This window comes from Sesamum indicum, linkage group LG7 (assembly GCF_000512975.1).
Source record: "Sesamum indicum cultivar Zhongzhi No. 13 linkage group LG7, S_indicum_v1.0, whole genome shotgun sequence".
NCBI classification, from domain to species: Eukaryota; Viridiplantae; Streptophyta; class Magnoliopsida; order Lamiales; family Pedaliaceae; genus Sesamum; species Sesamum indicum.
The window spans coordinates 3,986,949-4,007,888 of record NC_026151.1 but is presented as its reverse complement, the minus strand read 5'-3'; the positions used below and the strand labels follow the sequence as shown (position 1 = coordinate 4,007,888).

General features: G+C 32.4%; 2 protein-coding genes and 1 long non-coding RNA gene across 5 annotated transcripts in view; 1 reads left to right on the top strand and 2 right to left on the bottom strand.

Annotated features, from left to right (window-relative positions):
- The window catches only part of LOC105166168 (SPX and EXS domain-containing protein 1), a 9,509-nt gene extending 970 nt beyond the window's left edge, over window positions 1–8,539 (bottom strand). Inside the window, exons 1-12 of one of the 3 annotated variants that reach the window (XM_011085418.2) lie at window positions 8,253–8,539; window positions 6,957–7,096; window positions 6,714–6,847; window positions 5,911–5,949; window positions 5,655–5,747; window positions 5,429–5,545; window positions 4,276–4,371; window positions 3,573–3,686; window positions 2,968–3,021; window positions 1,349–1,396; window positions 811–961; window positions 162–327 (exon numbers count right to left, since the gene is read on the bottom strand). In XM_011085418.2, coding sequence (XP_011083720.1) covers window positions 162–327; window positions 811–961; window positions 1,349–1,396; window positions 2,968–3,021; window positions 3,573–3,686; window positions 4,276–4,371; window positions 5,429–5,545; window positions 5,655–5,747; window positions 5,911–5,949; window positions 6,714–6,847; window positions 6,957–7,038 — 1,094 coding nt within the window. In that variant the 5' untranslated portion in view covers window positions 7,039–7,096; window positions 8,253–8,539. The remainder of the gene's footprint in view (window positions 1–161; window positions 328–810; window positions 962–1,348; window positions 1,397–2,967; window positions 3,022–3,572; window positions 3,687–4,275; window positions 4,372–5,428; window positions 5,546–5,654; window positions 5,748–5,910; window positions 5,950–6,713; window positions 6,848–6,956; window positions 7,097–8,252) is intronic. The other 2 variants (XM_020695531.1, XM_020695532.1) reach the window with 2 other exon arrangements.
- On the bottom strand, window positions 10,854–13,664 carry LOC105166167 (ricin B-like lectin R40G3). The gene is made up of 4 exons (XM_011085417.2): window positions 13,097–13,664; window positions 12,875–12,997; window positions 11,265–11,493; window positions 10,854–11,148 (listed from the first exon to the last, which is right to left on the bottom strand). Coding segments are annotated over exons 1-4 (861 nt in total). The 5' UTR covers window positions 13,604–13,664; the 3' UTR covers window positions 10,854–11,146.
- Window positions 18,547–19,959, top strand: LOC110012341. Its single transcript, XR_002287487.1, has 2 exons — window positions 18,547–19,008; window positions 19,781–19,959. It is a non-coding gene; the product is annotated as an uncharacterized LOC110012341 (long non-coding RNA).

Genomic DNA, 20,940 nt, shown 5'->3' with positions numbered 1-20,940 from the left:
ACCCCCCCCCCCCCAAAAAAAGAAAAAAGAGATAAGAAAAAACAATGATCTTTGAGAAATAACTGAGAATATGTTCTCAGAAACTAGTTACAGAATTGAGTATTAATCTCACTTCGTTGGAATATCAGAAATAGGTTAGACCAATATCACAGTATATGTACCTCAAGTCCCAATCGCGTGTAATATCCCAGTAGAACGAGTACAAAGAGTTCAATACACTCGATAACAGCCAGAGAGGCCTATATATATTTGTCCATTTCTCAGGAAAAACGTGATACTTGAGGGCTGAAAGAAATATAACTGGTACTGCCGTTGAATACTTTAAGGCTGGGAAAAGAGAAAAAATAAAGTTATGCAAAGCAACTTCACACTCAAACCAACTCTTAAATTGACTAGTTCTACCACAATTCATGCTTGCAAAACCAGGATTTATGGCTTTGAATCATATTGGAAGAGAAAGAAAAGGGATTGTTGGAACAATTATGAAGAAAAATAGCACACAACTTCATATCAAATTTTGGAAGCATGAGAGCCTAACTTAAGAAAAGAAACCAAAACAGAAATATATGCTGGACCATAAGGCACCTTGAACAAGGACCTTTCTTTTTCAAAGAAAAAAAATCATGAACAAGTATTTTTATTACAGATCAACCTAATTCCATTCATTCCAGGTAGTCTCCATCTAAAAGTGTGTAGCTGACAGGAGGGAGAAAAGACACACAGACACACATAGAAAACCAAGTCATGCCCAGTTCCTCTAAAAACTTAATGTCATTACAGAATAAATTCAAGAAACATAAAGCAACTTACCATTTAGAAGAGCCGTCTTTTCTCTTGTATCCTTATATTGCCGAAGACATTGAAATAAACGAAAAATGTAAGGCAAAACAAGAACTATAGGTATTGCAACAGCGTGACTTCCACAAACAGAATCTGCCTCAAACCATGCAATGGTAGCAACCTGCACATATATGGATTGCCTTATGTAAGGAAAGGGGCAAGCTCTAAAGAAATGCATTCATATAAGACATTGTGCAAACAGTGTAACTAGAGAATTCGCATCAATTTCCACTAGAACTTGCATTCGCATAAGATATTTCGCGAACAATATAACTAGAAAATGTCCATCAAGTTTCAGCAGAAACTCCAGCACCAAAGATATTAAAATGAAAATTAACAGAACCCTAGCACTCAACGTTTAATATCTGATTAGTGCAAGAGAATAATTTTGGCTGCCATAGAAAATCTGACTCTTATAAACCACAGCCAAGTAAACTGGACAAGGTCCTCTTAGCTGTAATTACTATCAGTAAACAAGAAAAAGTTTAGATAAAATGGAAACATTAACCTGGCGATGGACCATTCGGCAAACTGAGCGCTCCAAATCCGAGAAAACCTGCAGAGATGGAAAACATTAAGAAAAAAAATACACTTAATGATGGCCAAACAACAGCAGGTTTGTGCAGAGACAGTAAAAGGAACTAAAATGGAAAAAGAGAAAAAATATCCTTGAAATAAAATTACATCAGCTTCTAGCCGTTATTGAAGAATTGTCACGAGAGAAAAAAATTCAAAAGCACAATGTTATGACATAAACCATGGTCATCTTAATCATAATAATGGTTTTTTCCTGAACCAGGAGCATACAGAATAATTTGATTAACCTCCTGGATTACCATATATATTTTTTCCAGGAATCAAGGGTATATATATCATGTGACAACTAGCTTAGATTATATATGAACAGTTTTCTCAGAAGAAATCTGAAGTTCTCAACTTGATCAGGGTCGGATTTGTCTCTTTCTTGTTTCATGGATGGGGATAGTGTCCTCAAGAGCAAAATCAGTAACCTATGGTTTAAACCTCGGGAAAATTTAGTTTCATACAGGTCTCTGATTCCACCACCCAACTCTTTGGCTTCAGTATTTTGCCGGGAAATGGAAGAGGAAAGAGAGTAAAACCGACAAGTTCCATTAGCTCATCGAGCATCATATGAATAGTTTCAGATATTATTTGATCATTTTCTGATCAACTACGACAGTCATTTTGATCATATAATTTTCATCTATGTAACAATATTATGGTCTATTAACTCATAATAATTATTCTCTGTGCCCTCCTCCAGCAAGCTTCCCTGGGAGTTTCTGCCTCTACAGCAGTCATCTCTTTGCCGTTTTAGAACTCTTCAATTGAAGAAAGATTTCCACTGAATGACAACTTGGTGTTTAAACCTTTTCAATGATGTCAAAACCAACTAAAAGTCTTTAGAGAGCTTTGTCTTGAACTTGCTGCCTTAAAGATTCATTCTCCTGGTCATGTGACTAGATAACACAGCCAGAGGGCTATAGCAAATTCGTATAGTGCATTAAAACTCTGGAGGAAACTGATTACTTCTTGCAAAGGGGACTTATTTTCTACAGAAACATTTTTCGTGCAGTAAACTTCTTTCTTAGTTGCCTAAATCATAGGCCGAAAGATACCTAAGATCCCATCTCCACCATTTAGCGTCTCACTGGTTTAAGAGAAAAAGATTGAAACCTCAACTGGATTAGGATCTTATCTCCTTCAGGGAGAGATGCTGAAACCGGGAAACTATCACCATAGTGACTAAATTTGGAATCTACGATCTTAATAAACTAGTAACCAACTTTTTCAACATCTGAAAGCATCACTAGAATTTTGTGAATGGGGAAGCTGAATTACTTGGATGTTTAATTACCCCTATTCGGAACAGGTATAGACAGAGAAAAAGGAACACGTAATTTATAAACCAGACACAACGTGCTCTATCCATAAGACTGGTAGACAAGCAATCAACTAAAAACAGGTTCTCATGTAAAAAACAAGTGGCTCATCAGTTGAAGATGGTATTAAATAGCACTGGCAGCATTTGTAAACTTATATTTGATCATGAAGCACTATACTTGGTAACCCATAAGAAATAACCGAGGACAATGGGATGCATACCTTTGACATAGAGGTAAAAATATCAGCCAAAAAGAAGTCAGCAAATGAGATTGCCTGTGTCAAGAAAACCAATTCTATAAGAATAAAAGTATTGTAACAACATTCAAGTATTATGACTCATACATATCTATCTTAGCAGTGAAAGCGAACATGAATAAAATAGATGCAGAGAGAAGTTCGGTCAATGTGAAACACTTCACATTGCAAAGAATCAGGGCTAGCATATGAATAGCATAGGTTTCACTTGCATTTGGTGTTTGTTTGGTAACAGCTAGGAAGGAGAGCCAATCAAGAAGGCATCAAAATAACAGAATATACAAAGTGAAGCAATCAAATTTAAAAGAAAGCTTTTAAATTTGGCAGAGATAAACAATATGGAGAATAAGATGGAAGCAGGCTTAAGACAAGGGAGGACACGAGGTGTTCCATAATCTGGGAGCCAACAAAGAGGTTACAGCTTCAAGTCACTTTACCAACGAACATATAATATACTACCAATCATAACTAACTCAATCTAATGCAAACAAGTGTGGAAAATGAATTGCTTTTAGGGGGAACACAAGTTGAAATTGCACCAGAAAATCATTACACTACTAAAAACTTGCCTGTAATGGGAACATTATCCGCCAAATAGTCCTCAACAAAAAGAAACGGGATGAGAGATAGAAGATATCAAAGGGAAATATTAGGGTCATTGCAACAGCAGTATACAAAAGCACCTGCAGTTGCCAAGACAAATGTTACTACATCATTGCTAAAACAAAAACACGTCTGTCCTTGGCAGGTCAGGTTCCATCATTATCCATGCTAGTCCAAAACAAAGATGACAATAAGTGAACCAAGGAAGACCTAGCATGACCATAGCGTTAAATCATGCATTAAAAATACATCAAATGACATGATATAAATGCATTTATCTTTATCAGCCCCCACTCTCTGCCATACGTGCCCCAGATGACTAGGCATAATTATCTTTACTAGAGCATCTAGTTATTTCTTCAAACATAGAACTGGAAAATGTTATATTTTTGTAGAGCAATTGTATTATTTATCCCAGATACGATGTTACAAATGTAGAGAAACAAACAAAATATTTAATGTCCAAAGTTAAATGATTCCTTGCCAGAGGAGGAAAAGTATTGGATCTTGACCACAAATAACATGATTCCTACAAGTATGTTTCAGTCCATGCTCATCATATTCAAGAGAGCTAATGAAAGTTCACCCATATGCTGAACAATCAAATCATTTGCAGGATTGTAAAACAAAGCATCAAACAGTTTCTGGGAGAGGAAGCATCTATTACACTGGTTGAGATGCAGCCAATGAAACTTCACCATGAGAATACAGATAAAGATACGCTGTCATGCTAGTTGGAACAACGATGGTCATCCAGGTAGCGCACTGAGACATTAAATGATTGTAAGTAAAATAACCAACATCAGGAAAAGAAAAAAGACACTAAGAGAGATGAAGAAACTACTTCAACAGAGAAATAAAATTTCAAATTTGAATGGTGTGTTGTAATTCTAATTCTAGTGATCCAATTGCTTGATACCCAAAGGGTATTGAAAAGTATCAAATTCCATGAGGATGCAAAAAAATTTCTGGCATGTGCTCAGCAGAATCCAAAAGTCCATACTTATGACCTAATTCTATGGCATGAAGATGCACATGAATACCTTCTCTGTAATCGTCATTAGAGAAAAAATATGTAAATAAGACACGCAGTGACACAAGAACACAGATATTCATTTCAATAGTTAATGTGCCAGATTGTTGTAATGCTGACAGATAAGGAATACTTGTTTGGTAAAAACTCAATCATAAAGCAAAAAAGCTGCCAACTGAAAAGGAAAGAAAAAGAAGAAATTATCATATAATTTTGCATCTACTTTGATGTCAGGATGTCATAATACCAAAGTACAGATCACTCACAGTCTGCCTATTTAAGCCGCAACTTGGCAACGCAATCATAAAGTTTCTCCAGGCAACAAAAAATTATATTACTAATGCATGTGGTAGCATACAACATACGAAAAAGTCAGCAAAGGGTCATGCTAATACACATCAAATGCATGTAACTCCCGGCAGGAAAAAAAAAAAAAACATTTAGGAAGCATATTGCTTCAAGTAAACAAAATAGATAAGTGTCTTAGATTAAAGTCTCAAGAACCAGTAGCCCGAAATGATGAGGACAAATAATGTCCAAAGTCAAACATCCTTTATAATGCATAGAGAAAGACAAGGATAGATGACACAATCCGTGCATTACCAGTGTAGTGATGGAAGGAACATTATATCTTACTGAGAGCATTATTCTCTCAGCAACTAAGTAGAAACAAACAAAACATTTGCACAGTAGTGCAAGAGAATAGCAGTGAGTCAAACAGATTTAAGGGCAATAGATGGAGACTATTAACTAACAACAGAATATGATTTTTTTCAAACTTGTGCATACCTTCCATATCTCTCGATGAGTTAGATGGCTTTGATCCAGGTCAAAAATTTTGGCATAACCAACATTAGCTTGGGCAAAAACCCATAAATTTATTCCCCAGAGCCAAACCATCATAGTCTGCAATAACAACCAAATGGAAAGAAAAGAGGCTTGAATTGATAGTACATGTGAATTTTGGCACTGAATCTCTGAATTTCAGAAAAATCAATCATAATAATTGACTTACCACAAGAAGGAGGGGATTATAATACAAGAAAGCCTCATATAAAAATAAATCCCGCAGGTCTGCACTCATTCTCATGACGGAATCCCATCCAATCTGTGAATTGTAGGTACAGGGACCAATTTACCAATCATTAGATTTCCACATCCAAACCACAAATATATGAAACAAGAATTACACAAGTCTGGAGCTTGTGTGTGGGTATACAAAATGGATACATATACATGAAAGTGGGTATTAAGTAAAGATGGGAACTCACCTTGCAACAACTGAATCCCCAGATGAAAAACAGCAGAACCTGTTTATTAAGTTATGTTGAAAATGATAAGCTGAATAGGATTAGGAACATAGACAAAAGACACAGTTGTTCAGCTCACTAGCAGGATTTTTAAAGCTGAATCACTAAAGCAAGAAAGCATAATTCAGAACCACCAAAAGAAATCAGTGATTCAAGGAACAGCACCAAGTCTGTTTTTAACAGGAAATAATCAAATAAGATTGTTTTATAGAATGTCATCAAGGGCACAACAAAAAACTATCAACACACACTTAAATTTAGAATAATCGATCTTTCTACATATACAGAAATGGAGCAGAAAGTGCCCGAAAGGATGAACTACCAATAGTACAGTGCATGCAATTGGCAATCAGAACATAACTTCTCCTGGACAGCAAATAATGCTTTCATTTTCTCATATTTCAAACTACAGTCCCTTTTGCTTGGTTTTCCAGTAGCGTTTCACACCATAAACATAATTGCTCAACTTTCCTCTCACTTTCCCCAGAAACCTTGAGACAGATACTTTACTGTTCTAGATTTAAGAATAAATCACATGGTAGGACAATTATCAACTCATGTAGCCAGATTTTCAAATAGTATCACAGTGAACCAATGTTCGGTCCTTCTATTGGCCTAATTATTGTTAAATATCTTTAAATGCAAAGAAAGAAGAATAAAATCAGGAAGAAAAAAAAATGGCATGGAAATTGATATGGAGTTTTAAGACTTCTTCTCAGCAGAACCAAAAACATTGCCACTCTGAGATCAAATTATAGGAATACCTTGAATCTCCATAGCAGAAGCGGAGACGGCATAATTGCCGCGCTGCTTAATGGTGTGACGCCACCCTTCATCTCATTTGTCTCTAGAGAAAGCAAAAGATCTTCTTCAGAACTGTTTCCCAGCTCACTCACACCTAGCAGATAATATTATATTATGCAAACATGTCAGACATCCATTGCAGGAATAGCAAAATGGATACTATGCAGATGATAAGAGATACATGGAGATGAATATTCTCTTACCAGTATCAAACACAACAGGTCGGCTTCCAGACTTGCGTAAATGAGGACTATTGATAGGGTTAGACACGAGACCTCCAAACATAGATGGAGGTGATAAAGGTTAGGTTTTAATTAATCAAGTTTGTTCCTGAAAACCACAACTGCATGAAAACACAAAGACACATCCATAAAATTCTAGGAAACAGATACAGTAACAGTAGCTCAAAAAAACATAGGAGGGAAACAGATATAGTAGTTAAACTTCTAAGCTTCTTTTTTAAGCATAAAGTAGGATTATAGAATGGGAAACCCCTACGGAGATTATGAATCAATATCTGGATATCAGTGCCTCATTTAGGAATAAATCAGTGAACTTGAAATACAGAAACAAACCAGAATGTACTATAGAGTGACAAGATGCATTTGACATCTAAAAGCTCATACGGATTTAGTTATCATACAAATAAGAGCTAGCTATCAGAAAATTGGACTGTTCAAGGAGAAAAGGACTTAATTTCAAATCTGCATTAGCAAATTAGATCATCTGAAGCACATGCAGACCAGGATCATAATTTCAAGCCTTCACTGCTGCTTATATTCTTCTATTACAATATGCCGAATTGCTCCTTGATCAAATATTGTCTGCCTAAATACTCCAGTATAAATGCAAAACCAAGATCCATGGAAACTATAAAATCATTCTGTGGCTTAATGTTATAAACCAATGAATGGTGGCATCTTATAATGTGACTGGAGCTGCTCTTTTGGATCCAAGACTGCATGAACTATCCTATCTAGAGTGTATAAAGTTCACACAACAAAACTGCGATAAAAAAGTTCATCTACACCAATCTTTTAGAAAAAATAAATTATGCGATCCCGAGTTTCTAAATTTGCAGTTCCTCTCTAGCTCTTCAAATCAAACAACTGCCAGTAGTTACTCACTTATACATAGCAGCCAGGCCTAACGTGATGCTTTCTCTAATCACTCTATGTCGCTCCAATTTAACAGGAGAAATCAACATCCGAAACATCATATCATATAACAGTCTTATTTTCAATTAACACCAACCACACAATTCAGTTTAGGCACTGAAATAGAATCCAGTTCTCCATATTCACTCTCAACGCAAACACAATACTCCAGAAAATGAATAAGCAAACCACCAATCACAAAAATAAAACAATCACAGTTTCCACAACCACTTTCCTAGATCCAAGCATCAAAACATCCACAATTCAAGATAAACAAAAACCCAATCAACAATGCACCATACGGAGCGAAAAGAAAACCGCACAAATATTCAAGCCAATTACCTAGTTAGATAGCGAAATCCGCAACGGCAAAAAGAATCATCTGCTGGACCCGAAAGTATTTCTGTGCGTTGATCCGGGTCCTTCAAACTTCCGCCTGCAATAGAGATGAGTGTTTCAAGAAGGTACGACCCGATCCGCGTTGTTTGCACATAAATCTTTTTGTGAAATGTTGTGTGAGACTGAAGGAAATTGAAACTGTTGGGGTGCGTTCTAAGGAAATTCCGGCGGATCAGTATTTGTTTAATTTCTGATTTTTCTCCCCCAACTGCAAGTTCTAGGATGAACTTAACTGGGGAAAATTTATATTTACCACCCAACAATTTTCGAATTTCCGAAATTACCCACTAAACTTTTGTTTCTCAATCACCTCCAATTTCTTATCTATATATTAAAAAAATCAATTTATTTATAATTTCTCGTGAAATATAATTATATCATAAATTTCAAATTTCAATAATTAACAATTCTAACAATCAATATCAAATTTTATAATTAACCAATTATTATTCAAATTACACCCATAATTTACGGTCTATTTACATACACCATTCTATTTTTTGTGTACTTGCAAAAATCACCCCTAAAAAACCAGACACCAAGGTAGCTATATAATGATGTTGACGATTTTTAGGTGTATCTATATAATTTTTCAAAAAATAGAGGTGTGTAAATGATGTTGAACATTTCTAACAAGTGTACGTATAATTTTTTAAATAGTTCAATATCGACATGCAGATAAAATTTGAACTCATGAGACATCATAATTATAAAAAGTCGGAGATTTCACCCCAATTTTCACACCCATTCAATTGCACATCTACGATTTGATCTCAAAATCTCTAAGAAGAGATCTTCAGGCTCAAACCGCACGATTATTCTTAAAGTGATAGGCATTAACTAAGTTGTACATCACTACCTTTTAATCGCAACGGTGATAATAAAAACTATGAAACTTTATTTGTTGTGTCAAAATTTAAATTCAAATTCGATTGGAGTAAAATCTATTTGTTATGTGATTGGTTTAAATTATCTATTTATATGATTAATTAAGCTCAATTAAATTGTATTTAAGTTATAATTCCTCATATGTTTTTGGTAAGTATTAATTTTTTTTTTATCTTCGACAAATGTAAATTTTGAGTAAATGTGATATTCTAATGTTAATGTTATTCAATACTTTATTAATATGATAATATTTTGCATTTTATTTTATAACATCATTTTAAATAGATATAATTATATTTAGACCCCTTAATTTATAGTTTTATTTATACAAGTAATCCTATTTTTTCACGTAATATCAAAAACCACCCATGATAGCCAAAAAGTATAGATAATTTGTATAACATTGACGTTCTTCTCATAATTTTTAAAAAAGAAAAAAGTCATCTATTATTTTTTGACTTAAAGTATTGCTTTTATTTTTAGAATTGACAAATGGATGAAAAATAAGAAATGAATGGTAGAGTAGTGAAGGTGCTAAAAAATCTAGTTTAATTAGCCAAACTTTTAGGAAATATTCTTATTTATATCATGTGTAGTCGAACCAAGAATCAATTAAGCTGTACTATATTTATTATGTAATTAATCAGTATTTTAAATTGTAGCTCCCATCCAATGTTGGAGTTACTTTTGCCATAAGGTGAGGGAAGATGGCCATATGATTCATCATTTGATCCAATTACGTCAAAGCCGAATTGAGCGCGAATGTCGCCGCATGCACAACAAATTCTTGTACCTTCTCAAACCAATTGTCAAGTACATTAAAATATTATCATAGTGATGGAATTGAAAAGTAAAGAATATTGAGAAGACGTTTTCAATATTCTTGAAAATTTGGTATTGAAAGTGATAATAGTTTTTTTTTTTTTTAATACAGCAATGATTCTAAAGCAAATAATATACTATTACAACATTCAATATACTGTAAGTGGAACAAAGAAACAATATACATATTACATGTGAAAATAGTTTATTATTTGAGCAATCTCTAGCTAAAAGTTTTAAATTGTCTCAAAAGTCCATCTGATTTCACCCAGAAATACCTTACCATACTAGTAATATTTCGGAAAAATTTTAAGGTCCAGAAGACAACTGTAGAAAATTAAAAAAAGAAAAAAAAAAAGAAAGCAATTCAAACTCAGCGAAAAATGAAAAAATCTAAAAAAAAGCTCATACAACAATCGAAATGATATTTCACGACAAACATGACAATAATGGTGAAGAGTTGGATTATTCTCTTGAAAATGATCGAAATGGTGAGTATATTACCCCGTAATTCCAATCAAATAAAAAGTTATGACAGTTTAAAATTTTGTTATTAAACCACACAATTTTGTCAAAACACTCCAAAAATATATCAACCTCTTGCTTTACATCATATAGTTAACTAAGCACCATAAATCATTGTTTAAAGGATGAGTCTTGATCCTCAAGTTGGCCTCAATATCTCTCAAGTTTAACGCACATATACGGGTGTGGGTGTGGGTGTGGGTGTGGGTGTGGGTGTGAATTGAGCCATTGATGGTTTCTTTTGTTCATCAAGAATTGGCATGGACCATCTGACCATCTTTTGTTCATCAAGAATTGGCATGGACCATCTGTATCACAAAGTCGAACATATCATACCCGGAGAGTAGTTCATACATATACATTATCAGGTATATGAAGTAGTTTGTCTTACATAAGAAACCAACGCGAACCCCTCGGTCGGAGGTTACTACAATCATCGAAATATAGATGGAAGTTTAAGGTACGACCTGGGGATTAAGTGCAAAGGCGCATTATGTTTACATTAACAGTAGAAGCTATTGAATGAGACAACCGAATTCAATTTCAGATACTGAAACACCAGCAAACATGAAGAATGCAGCTAGACAGCAGCAGTTGTTGTTTCCTGAGAATATAGAGACGAATTAGGAATCATGTGAAAGAACAACAATTCTGAAAATCCCAATACAAGAAACTGACACACAACTAAATATAATCTTGATATTATGCAGAGAGACTCACAGTAGGGAACGATCTTCCATCGTTGATTATCACCCTTCTTCCATTCCCAAAGAACGATTAGAGAGCCATCACGAACACCGCCATGGTTTTTATCTCCATGGAAAGCATCCACATTCAGGCGAATGTTGTTCACCATCCTTATGGCTCGGTAACCGTCGCCCAGGTCCTTGCTTTCCGTCCACAAAATGGACTCATCAAGAGCATTAGGATTGTAAGGAATCAACTGGACCTGTCAGATAAGCCCAACAGGCGATTACAATAAACATTGATCGGGAGAGAAACACCTCACTAACAACTACTGTTTTTGGTTTTCTCGACTGTTTTTGCCCCAAGGAGAAGCAAGGCAAATAGCAGAAGATAACAGCAGAAAGCTTTATATATATGATGATCAGCCCAATTCAAATGAAAGGATTCACAAGTCAGAAACCAACAGTCAGGAGAAGCAAGGCAAATAGCAGCAGATAACAGCAGAAAGCTTATATATATGCTGATCAGCCCAATTCAAATGAAAGGATTCAAAAGTCAGAAAACCAACAGCCACCAATGGAGGCATTAGAATTGTGCAATTGGCACTAATCAACAACTATACGAGATCTACTGCCCCAGTAATTAGCCAAGAACTGCCGTTGCCAATTCAAAGCATTTTGCCATAATATATTAACCTTCTCAAGTAATTGAGGTCCCTTGAAACTAGTAGCTTCATAAACTTCTATATGCATGTACTAAGTAGTTTGCCAAAAAACATATTAACAATTCTCTGAGGGAAGAAAGGCAAAACCTCCTTGCTTCAAGTTCTTATCATAGTTCAAAGTAGTTGTATCGGATGCGGCATATCAAGATATTATTGGGCAATACCAAAAAAAAGCATTATAAAACACAAATAAACTCTAAAAATATAATAAAAATAGAAGAATCAAGTGCAATTAACATAATATAGAACTCATTAGTATATATTAAGAAGTTTTAGGATAAAATTAAATAATACGTTATTCTTAAACTTGAAGTTGTTGTAAAAAAATAGTTCATTAGCAAAAGTAATAAGAGAATATTAATTATAATCGTAATAATACATTAAGTATATCATATTTCTAAAAATTTCCAAAAAAGAAGATCAATTTCATTGTAGTATATAGCATCCACAAAAAATGATGTTATCGAATATTATTCCGATATTACCAGAGGTCATCTATACTTGGAGACTTAATAGGCATCAGTGGATATTATCGGATCCGCTCGATAAATACTTTGAACCATGGTTCTTATACGCATTTCATCTCCACTTATCTTCTCTATTAGTCCCTAAAATTGCTTTTGAACTTCATATGGTTCTCGCCAGAGTGGAAAACCAACGAAACTATGGCACTCAAAGAACTCCAGCAGAATAGAGTTGGTTTAAGCTTGCAAAATTTAAAAGTTCATGCTCTTATTGCATAATTTCTCATTCCAGTAGGGTTCAGAAAACAATCTTCTTCACCAATAATTATGCACAATTTAGAGAGAACAAAAATCAAAGATAACTTCAGATCAACACCAGCCCACATATAAACTCAGAAAAACAAGAAAAGCTAAAAAGAAATTGATCCATTAAGAGCAAGGGATATGAGGTTTACAGGGTGGGTAGCCCCAATAGAGTGCTTCATGGCCTGTCCAGTGGCTTTGTTGATCAAAGCAAAGCTGGGAAACCCCTCTTCGTCCTTCACTCTCGTGCTGAACTTCTCATCTTTAATCCAATGCTGAAATTAACAATCAACCCCTCCAAGATCAAAATCCAGCTTCAAATTATGAAAAAGAAAATAGAAAACTGTATGAAGAACAGATGATTTTGTGCGCACCTGGAAAGGGTCAGATGGATCGGATCGGGCAAGAATCACCTTACCATCACGTATACTCAAGGAGTAGTTGGTTTCCGCCTTGCAGTACATCTTAACAGAGGGTTTATTAGCAAATTCGTCGACACTGTGGTGGGTGTGGTGGGCGAAACCCGACGGAAAGTGGGGCATATGATTATGATGATGATGTGGGCTGTCTACGGCTGGGGGTGGCGGCGGAGAGTAATCAGGGAAGGTGGGTGGTGGCGGAGGAGGGTAGTAGTCTGGCCCGGGGCCCGTGTGGGAGGAGTGGTAGACTTGTGGAGGTGGAGGAAACGGTGGCGAGTAGTCTGGTCCGGGACCCGTGTGGGAGGTGTGGTAGACATTTGGAGGTGGAGGAAACGGTGGCGGGGGCTCATTTTCGCCGTAGAAAGGAGGCGGGGGTGGTCGTGCCGGCGGAGGATATTCTTCCTCTTCTCTCTGATCACGGTGGTGATGGTGGTGGTGGTGGTGGCCGTGAGGGTAGTCCATGAGCTTCTTGATCAACAATCTTTTTACCAGAGTCTGGCACTCTGCAGTCAAGAACTAGTGTGTGATTTATAGGTGCAAGACTTAAGAGTTAAGACTTTAATAATTGATAATTTTGTTTGACAATTAATTATAAATTTTATCCATTTTTTAATGATCGATCGAAAATATTATTATGAACTATAAATTATAAGTTTTATTTTTTAAAATATTTTTCAAATTAAATGGATATTTATTTTTAAGAGTTTTTAAAATTTTTCATACATTTGTTTGATTTTTTTCTAATTTTAAAAAAATAAAAATATAACAAATCAAAGTCATAAATTTATAACTCTATTCAAAAATTATATAATTTCATTAAACATCAAGATATGATATTTAAAATTTTCAAATAATGACACGTATCTTTATGCCAAATTTTAGAGATGCACGTTGTAATTTACTCGAATTATAAAAAATAGAAATAACTTGTGTAATGATGTCGATATTTTTAACGGATACATCTGTAGTTTCTAAAAAATACAAATAGTTTGTGTAAATAATATTAACATTATTTCAAAAGGTATGAATAATTTGTGTATACAAATTATAGGTTGGAGAATATAAATGTAACTATCCCTAATATTATTAGAAAATCATATTTTAGTGAAAAAATTAAAAAAAATTAGGGCGTGTTTGGATCATTGTTATTTTAAAATACATAAAAAAATCAATGAATACTATTTTTGCAATTATTGCAGAATCATTTGAAATGACATTTTGAAACGAATCAAACATGTCCCATATTCTTCTTTATTTGTTTTAAGCAAAGGTCCAGAAAACATTGGAATACGTTTATCAATTGACATATTCATTTCAAGTTTTTTACAATATTTGATTTAGAATTTAAATAAACTATCTATATTAATAGTTTTTCTTGAAAATTATTAATCTCATTATTTAATACATTTAAATATAAAAAAATTAAATAAATATATCGACATCTTTTTATGCATAACACATTATTTAACGTGCATTTGAATCCTTAACAAAATATTTGACGGGATTAAACACATATATCGATGTATGTATGTCCATTTTCATGTGGTTAAGTTTTGAATCACTGTCAGTGTCAACGCATATGGCAGGATTTTTGAAGTACCCTTCCACATATAGTAAAACCTCTATAAATTAATAACCTTGGGACCATGAAATTTTATTAATTTAGAGATATATTAATTTATCGATAAATTAATATTTTAGTAATTAAAAAAGAGACTTTTTAAATTCAGCAAATTTAGTACATATGTATTGAAAATAAATGAATTCATATATGTTTCATGCATCAATCAATTCTTTGTAACTAATTAAGTATTATTCATATATAATATCAATTCATTGTATACAATTAACTATTATATCATGAACGGATGTTCAATTCATTGGAATTACTTAAATATACATGTTTACATTAATTCGTTGCACTTAAATAACTATTATAGCCAATTAAATATATTCATGCATGATGAATGAAACATATACTATATAAATCTCAATATGAAAATAAAATGATTCATAACACCCAATCATGTCTTCTCATTTAAACGGCATCGCAAAATCATCCATGAATGATCAAATGCGTAAAGCATTACAGACTTATATTTTAGCAAATTACCATAAAATTTATAATTGTAATATTTATGAATTATTAATTTAGAGTTTTAATGGGAGCTAATATTTATAAAAAAAAAATTTGAAAAATTATTATTTTATTATCTTATCGAATTTGATGATTTTTTACAAAGGCTCAAATTGGGACCGAAAGATTTTATTATTTTAGAGAGTTTATTAATATATAGAGTATTAATTTATAGAGGTTTTACTGTAATAAGGTTTTGAATTCTTACAAAAGCGTTTAGTGAGGCTAAACAAACATCCAGACTAATGTGTTAGAGTGCAGAGTTTAATCTGACCCAACGTTACATTTAGGTCTCGCAATTCTGGATTCGACTATGAAATTGTAGATTTGCAATGGTTCAAAGGTGTCCTCGTATAAATTATTGACTAGCGACCTTTATTGTAGGAAATTTTGAATGATTCGTAGGTGTCCTAATATAAATTACTCGAAACCTCCTAATGAAAAATCGATCTTGCGCAACTTGAGATGTAGGAAAATTCTCCAAATCATATATTTTCTTGTGTTTTGCAACTATATTTTCGTTTCAGATATTATACATATTATCGATGTATTATGATTTTTCATATATTAATCTATTTTACAATGACAATTTAAAATATTTCCAGACGCTTGTGAGAATATTTTAGTCAAAAATAAAAGAAAAAAAATTGAATTGCTCGTGAGGATATTAATTTCACCACCTTGGATAGAATTACAATCATGCCATAATTCATCAAATGAAAGCGGTGGATTATTACTTATTAAATAAATAGATTACAATCATTAATATTAAATATTTAATTTTAAAAACAATCGATAACCATCAATATTATATAACTATAGGGTAAATTACAACGACTCTCCTGAGATTTGGCATAATTACGAATACCTCCTCGTTATTTGAAAAATTACAAATACCCCCTAATGTTTGATGAAATTATGTAATTATCGGATATAGGTATGAATTTCAATTTTGCCCTTACAATATATTTTTCTTGTTTTTAAAATAATTAAAAACTTATTAAAAAATCAAATGGGGTGGATGGAAAACTTTTAAAAATTATTAAAAAAATAATCCACTTAGTTTATAGAAAAAAATAAAAAATTTTAAAAAAAAAATTATAAACTTTAATCCACATTGTCATTTGGTCAGTTCACCACAAAAAATAGATGAAAACTTAACGGATCAGGTAAATGTTAGATGGCCGTTAAAATCGGGGGGTATTTATAATTTTTCAAACAATAAGAAAATATTCATAATCATGTCAAATCTCAGAAAAAGTTATCGTAATTTACCCTATAACTATATATAATCAACACCTATTATTAAATAGAATAAAAACCTACTATCAATATAGAATAATATCTCATACATTAACAGAATTCGAACCTACAACCTTAAAGTTATAAGACCTTAATTTCACCAATTGAATTGAATTTTATCGATCAACCGAACCCTGGACATGTGTTGATTATGACACACTAACAAAAAGAATAATAATATTAATAAACGGTGAGTTGAATTTAATTAAATGAAAAATTGAGTGCAATAAATCAAAGTAAACGTGGCATCAAATTAATGTTTGTGAAGATCACAATCTCAAAGGAAGGGAAGATTTGTTGATCCAAGAGAACAAGACAGAAACGTGTATTCTTGTAAGAGGTCGAAATGGGAACAGATAATGTCGGATGAGCTGAGCCTGACACCAATTGAATTTGACTCAAAAAAATTGTGATCCGAATTTAATCAAGTTATATAATAAATAAAAGATAATTAAAATGTGATTCATCATAATTTTTTTAAAAAAAAATTAATTAAATAATAAATATAATATATTTATTATGTATTTTTATTTAATTAAATTTAATTTAAATAAAAAAAATATTTGAATCATGTATCTTATTTTCTTCCGTCCATTTCTCCCAAGTTTAGGCAATCGACGCGTCTCATCTGACCAGTTCTGACAATATCATACTACTGCCTAGTCCACCACCATGTCAACCTGTCCATTCCTCTACCCACCCTACACCTACCATTCCAAAATAAATAAAGAATTTCCTCCTAATATCTACATATTGTTGTATTAATTATCATCACTAAATAGAAATAAAAAATAAAAAAAACAATGAGAAATACGTTTCTGAAATGAGTTATACTCTTATTTTGATTGTAACTGATGAATTTGAACTACAAGCATTTCAGAATATCTATATATCTAATGATGCGTTTTTTCAAAAATAAACTCATAAAATTTGAAATAAAGTGGGCAATATCTTATGTAATATGAAAGTCTAATGCGAGCAATAGTTTCTTAAGGCACTGTTTACTTAGGGGGATAATCGTTTATCAATAATTTTTTATTTTTTTTAGAAATATTAAATACATATCAGGCAATACTGTTTCGAATTAAAATATTTTATATAAGTATGATAAATTGTTAAAAGTAGTCGGACATCATCGTGGTTTGAGTTTTGTTAAAAAGTTGATTAATCTGAAAAGAAAAATTGATAATATATGGAATATTATGGTCGGAGATTATTGCAATATTCCGATGGATTTTGTCCTGCTCTGAATAAGACTCTTTAGACATATCTCTTCGTGTGAGTTTGCTTCGTTGCAATGTGGCAGAAGGTTTTCGTAGTTCGATGGTACCATAATTCACAATATTAAGTGTAAGTTAGAGTTACATCTCCTGAAATTTGACATATTTAAAAATACTCACTCGTTATTTGAAAAAATAAATAAATTTCTTAAATAAAAAATAATTATATAGTCCCATTATTGATCTTTTTTAAAAAGAAAACATGTGAAAAATTGTAAGAAAATAGAGAGTGGGTGAATCAAAGAGTCTTTTTAGAATATTAGTTTATAAAAATATTTTATAATTTTAAAACAAATAAAAAATATATAATTCATAATTCAAAAGGGCATTTTGGGCAGTTCATAATAAAATTTAGATAAAAATCTAATAGAATGAATTCGATGCTAGATGAATGTTAAAATTAGGAGGATATTTATAATTTTTTTAACAATTAAAAAATACTTCTAGTTATGCCAAAATTCAGGTAAGAGGATTGTAATAGTTATTGGAGAATTAATCGGAGCAATATCGTGAGTCTAAATTGAATTCATTTCCCAAGAAATATTCAACGACTAGTTCAAAGCATTGGTTTACACATTCAAGAACCTAAACTAACCACCGCTAAATAAGCCATATTCTTTTGTAGAATTATAACTCCCGATACTAATTTTTGGTATTCTTCTCTCACATACATATCCAAACACAAATCCAATATGCATAGACAAAAGACTTTAAATTTAGCACATAAGTCGACTGCAGAAAAGATAACTTATACAAGAAAAAAGAGTGCGTTTTGTGGGAATGAAGTTGGTGGTAGAGATATTCACAGGACCTCTGTTCTATGTGGAAGTAGATGAAGGATCTACTGTTGGCAGCTTAAAGAAAGAGATTGGAAATCAAGAAAATCTTCCTAGCCACCGACTTATTCTAATTCTCAGTGCTGATGAATGTTCATTGTTGGATAAAGAGGAAGTTTGTCTTAAAGAATGTGGAGTTCGCGATGGCTCCCATATATATATTTTGTTTGAACCCCATGGAAACAACATTCCTGGTTCTCCTTTAACTCCTCAATGTGTTGTCTCAAACGAACCTTCGACCCCCAGCAATGTCTCATATGGATATACAGACGAACAATCCACCTCGATTGATCATTCTCATTAGCATAATGGGTGAGTATTAGTACAATTACATGATTGACTTTTATCTAGATTGTCCCACAATCTTTTGTTGAGATGTGATTAGCAAAAAGTACCAAGTTATTTATCAACTTGTAATGCAAATATGCGTAAATCAATGTGTTACTCAAAAAAAGTATGGAGTTTTGAAAAATAGTTACTTGATTTTACTTCATTTTTTTTTCTCCTCCTTCAAGTATGCTCTTTTAAAATTATTTATTTTTTGTCATAATTATTTTCATATTATATTTTCTTACAAATAAATTTTTTTATTAAATAATATTTAATTATTATAAATCTTTTATGCCCATACACGAATATGCCGTATCCAACTAGTTTATTATTATTTGTTATTTGTCTAGTTCTGCAAATGAAATGACACTCTTATTTGTAGTAGTCATCTGCTCAATGAATGTTGTAGATTAAAATGATCCTAAGGTTATAAATACTTTTTTAAAATACTCTAATAAAAAATTCAAGAACATTTTTATTTCCTCAATCATACATAATTCCTACAGATTTCTTCAAATTGTGAGAAAGTTGGTGATTTTTTTACAAGACATAACATCTCATCTTTCAAGAACCCTCTAGGGATGCCATTGACATACAACTCAAACACAACTTTTCATGTTTGGAAGTTTATCAGTCTTGAAAATTACTTGTCACTACAAGAAATACATCTTTTTTATTATGGTTAGTTATTATACTTAAAAGTAATAAATTGTTGTGAATATTAATTAATTACAACTAATTGTTGTTTTTGCAGGTGATGCCAAAATTAAATCATGACAGGTATCTTGGTCATAGGCAAAATCATGGGAAATATTGATTAATCATAGTTAATATTTAAGTTTCTGCAACAGTTTTGTTTGACAGTGATAGATAATATTGATTTGCCATGATTTTCAAGTTGTAGTGATTTACAGTGTGGGTAATATTTCATTATTTTGGATAGTGTACCTTTTTTTGAGTAATACATCGATTCAACTCATATATATCAATATGACCAAGATCAATAAATAAATTACATTGATTCTATAAATAATTAAAAAGATAATTACACTCCGCTCCCTTGAAGTTTGGTCTAATTATACATAAACCCCCTATCATTTGGGAAAAATTATCTGACACCCTTGAAGTTTGCTTCCATCTAATAAATAAATCCTTTCGTTAGTGAAAATCCACTGAATTTGCTGATACTAACAAAAAATTAAAAAATAATGTATATATATTCCCGATTGACTTAACTGACTTATAACAAGTCAAATAAATCTTCTTATGATTAAATTACAGTCATACATCTTCATGCGTTAATGCATATGAGGAGTATATCTTCATCGTTATAAGAGTACTTTAGTTTAAAAAAATGTTGTTTGACCTACAATTAGTCAGTTTTAAGTCAATCAATAATAAATATCAATTTTCATTCAGTTTCTATGTTAATATCAGCAAATTCGATGAATTTTGACTAATTGATGACTTATTTGTTAGATAGAAGCAAACCTCTAGGGTGCTCGATATAATTTTCCAAACCACATGAAGTTTATGTATAAGTACACCAAATTTCAGGAGAAGAGAGTGTAATTCTCCCTAATTAAAAATAAATAAATTAAAATAACTCACATAAAACGATACATACCTTTTTTTTTATTTTTTGTGAAAGGATAAAGTGATAAATACTTATAAATTCGGTAAAACTCGAATCCATGATGTCGAAGTTTGGCAGTGGACCTTGACCTTCATAAAGAGATGCAAATCCATACTTTTATGGCAGCAGATGATAGGCCTTACATAGATGATAGGCCTTACTTTTATTGACAATTAATTGCAAGACTAAAACAATAACCACATTACAACATCATCAATAAAAGGGATAATTGCCTATAATTACGAGTAGACCTTTTTTTGGTTTATGAAATTACATGA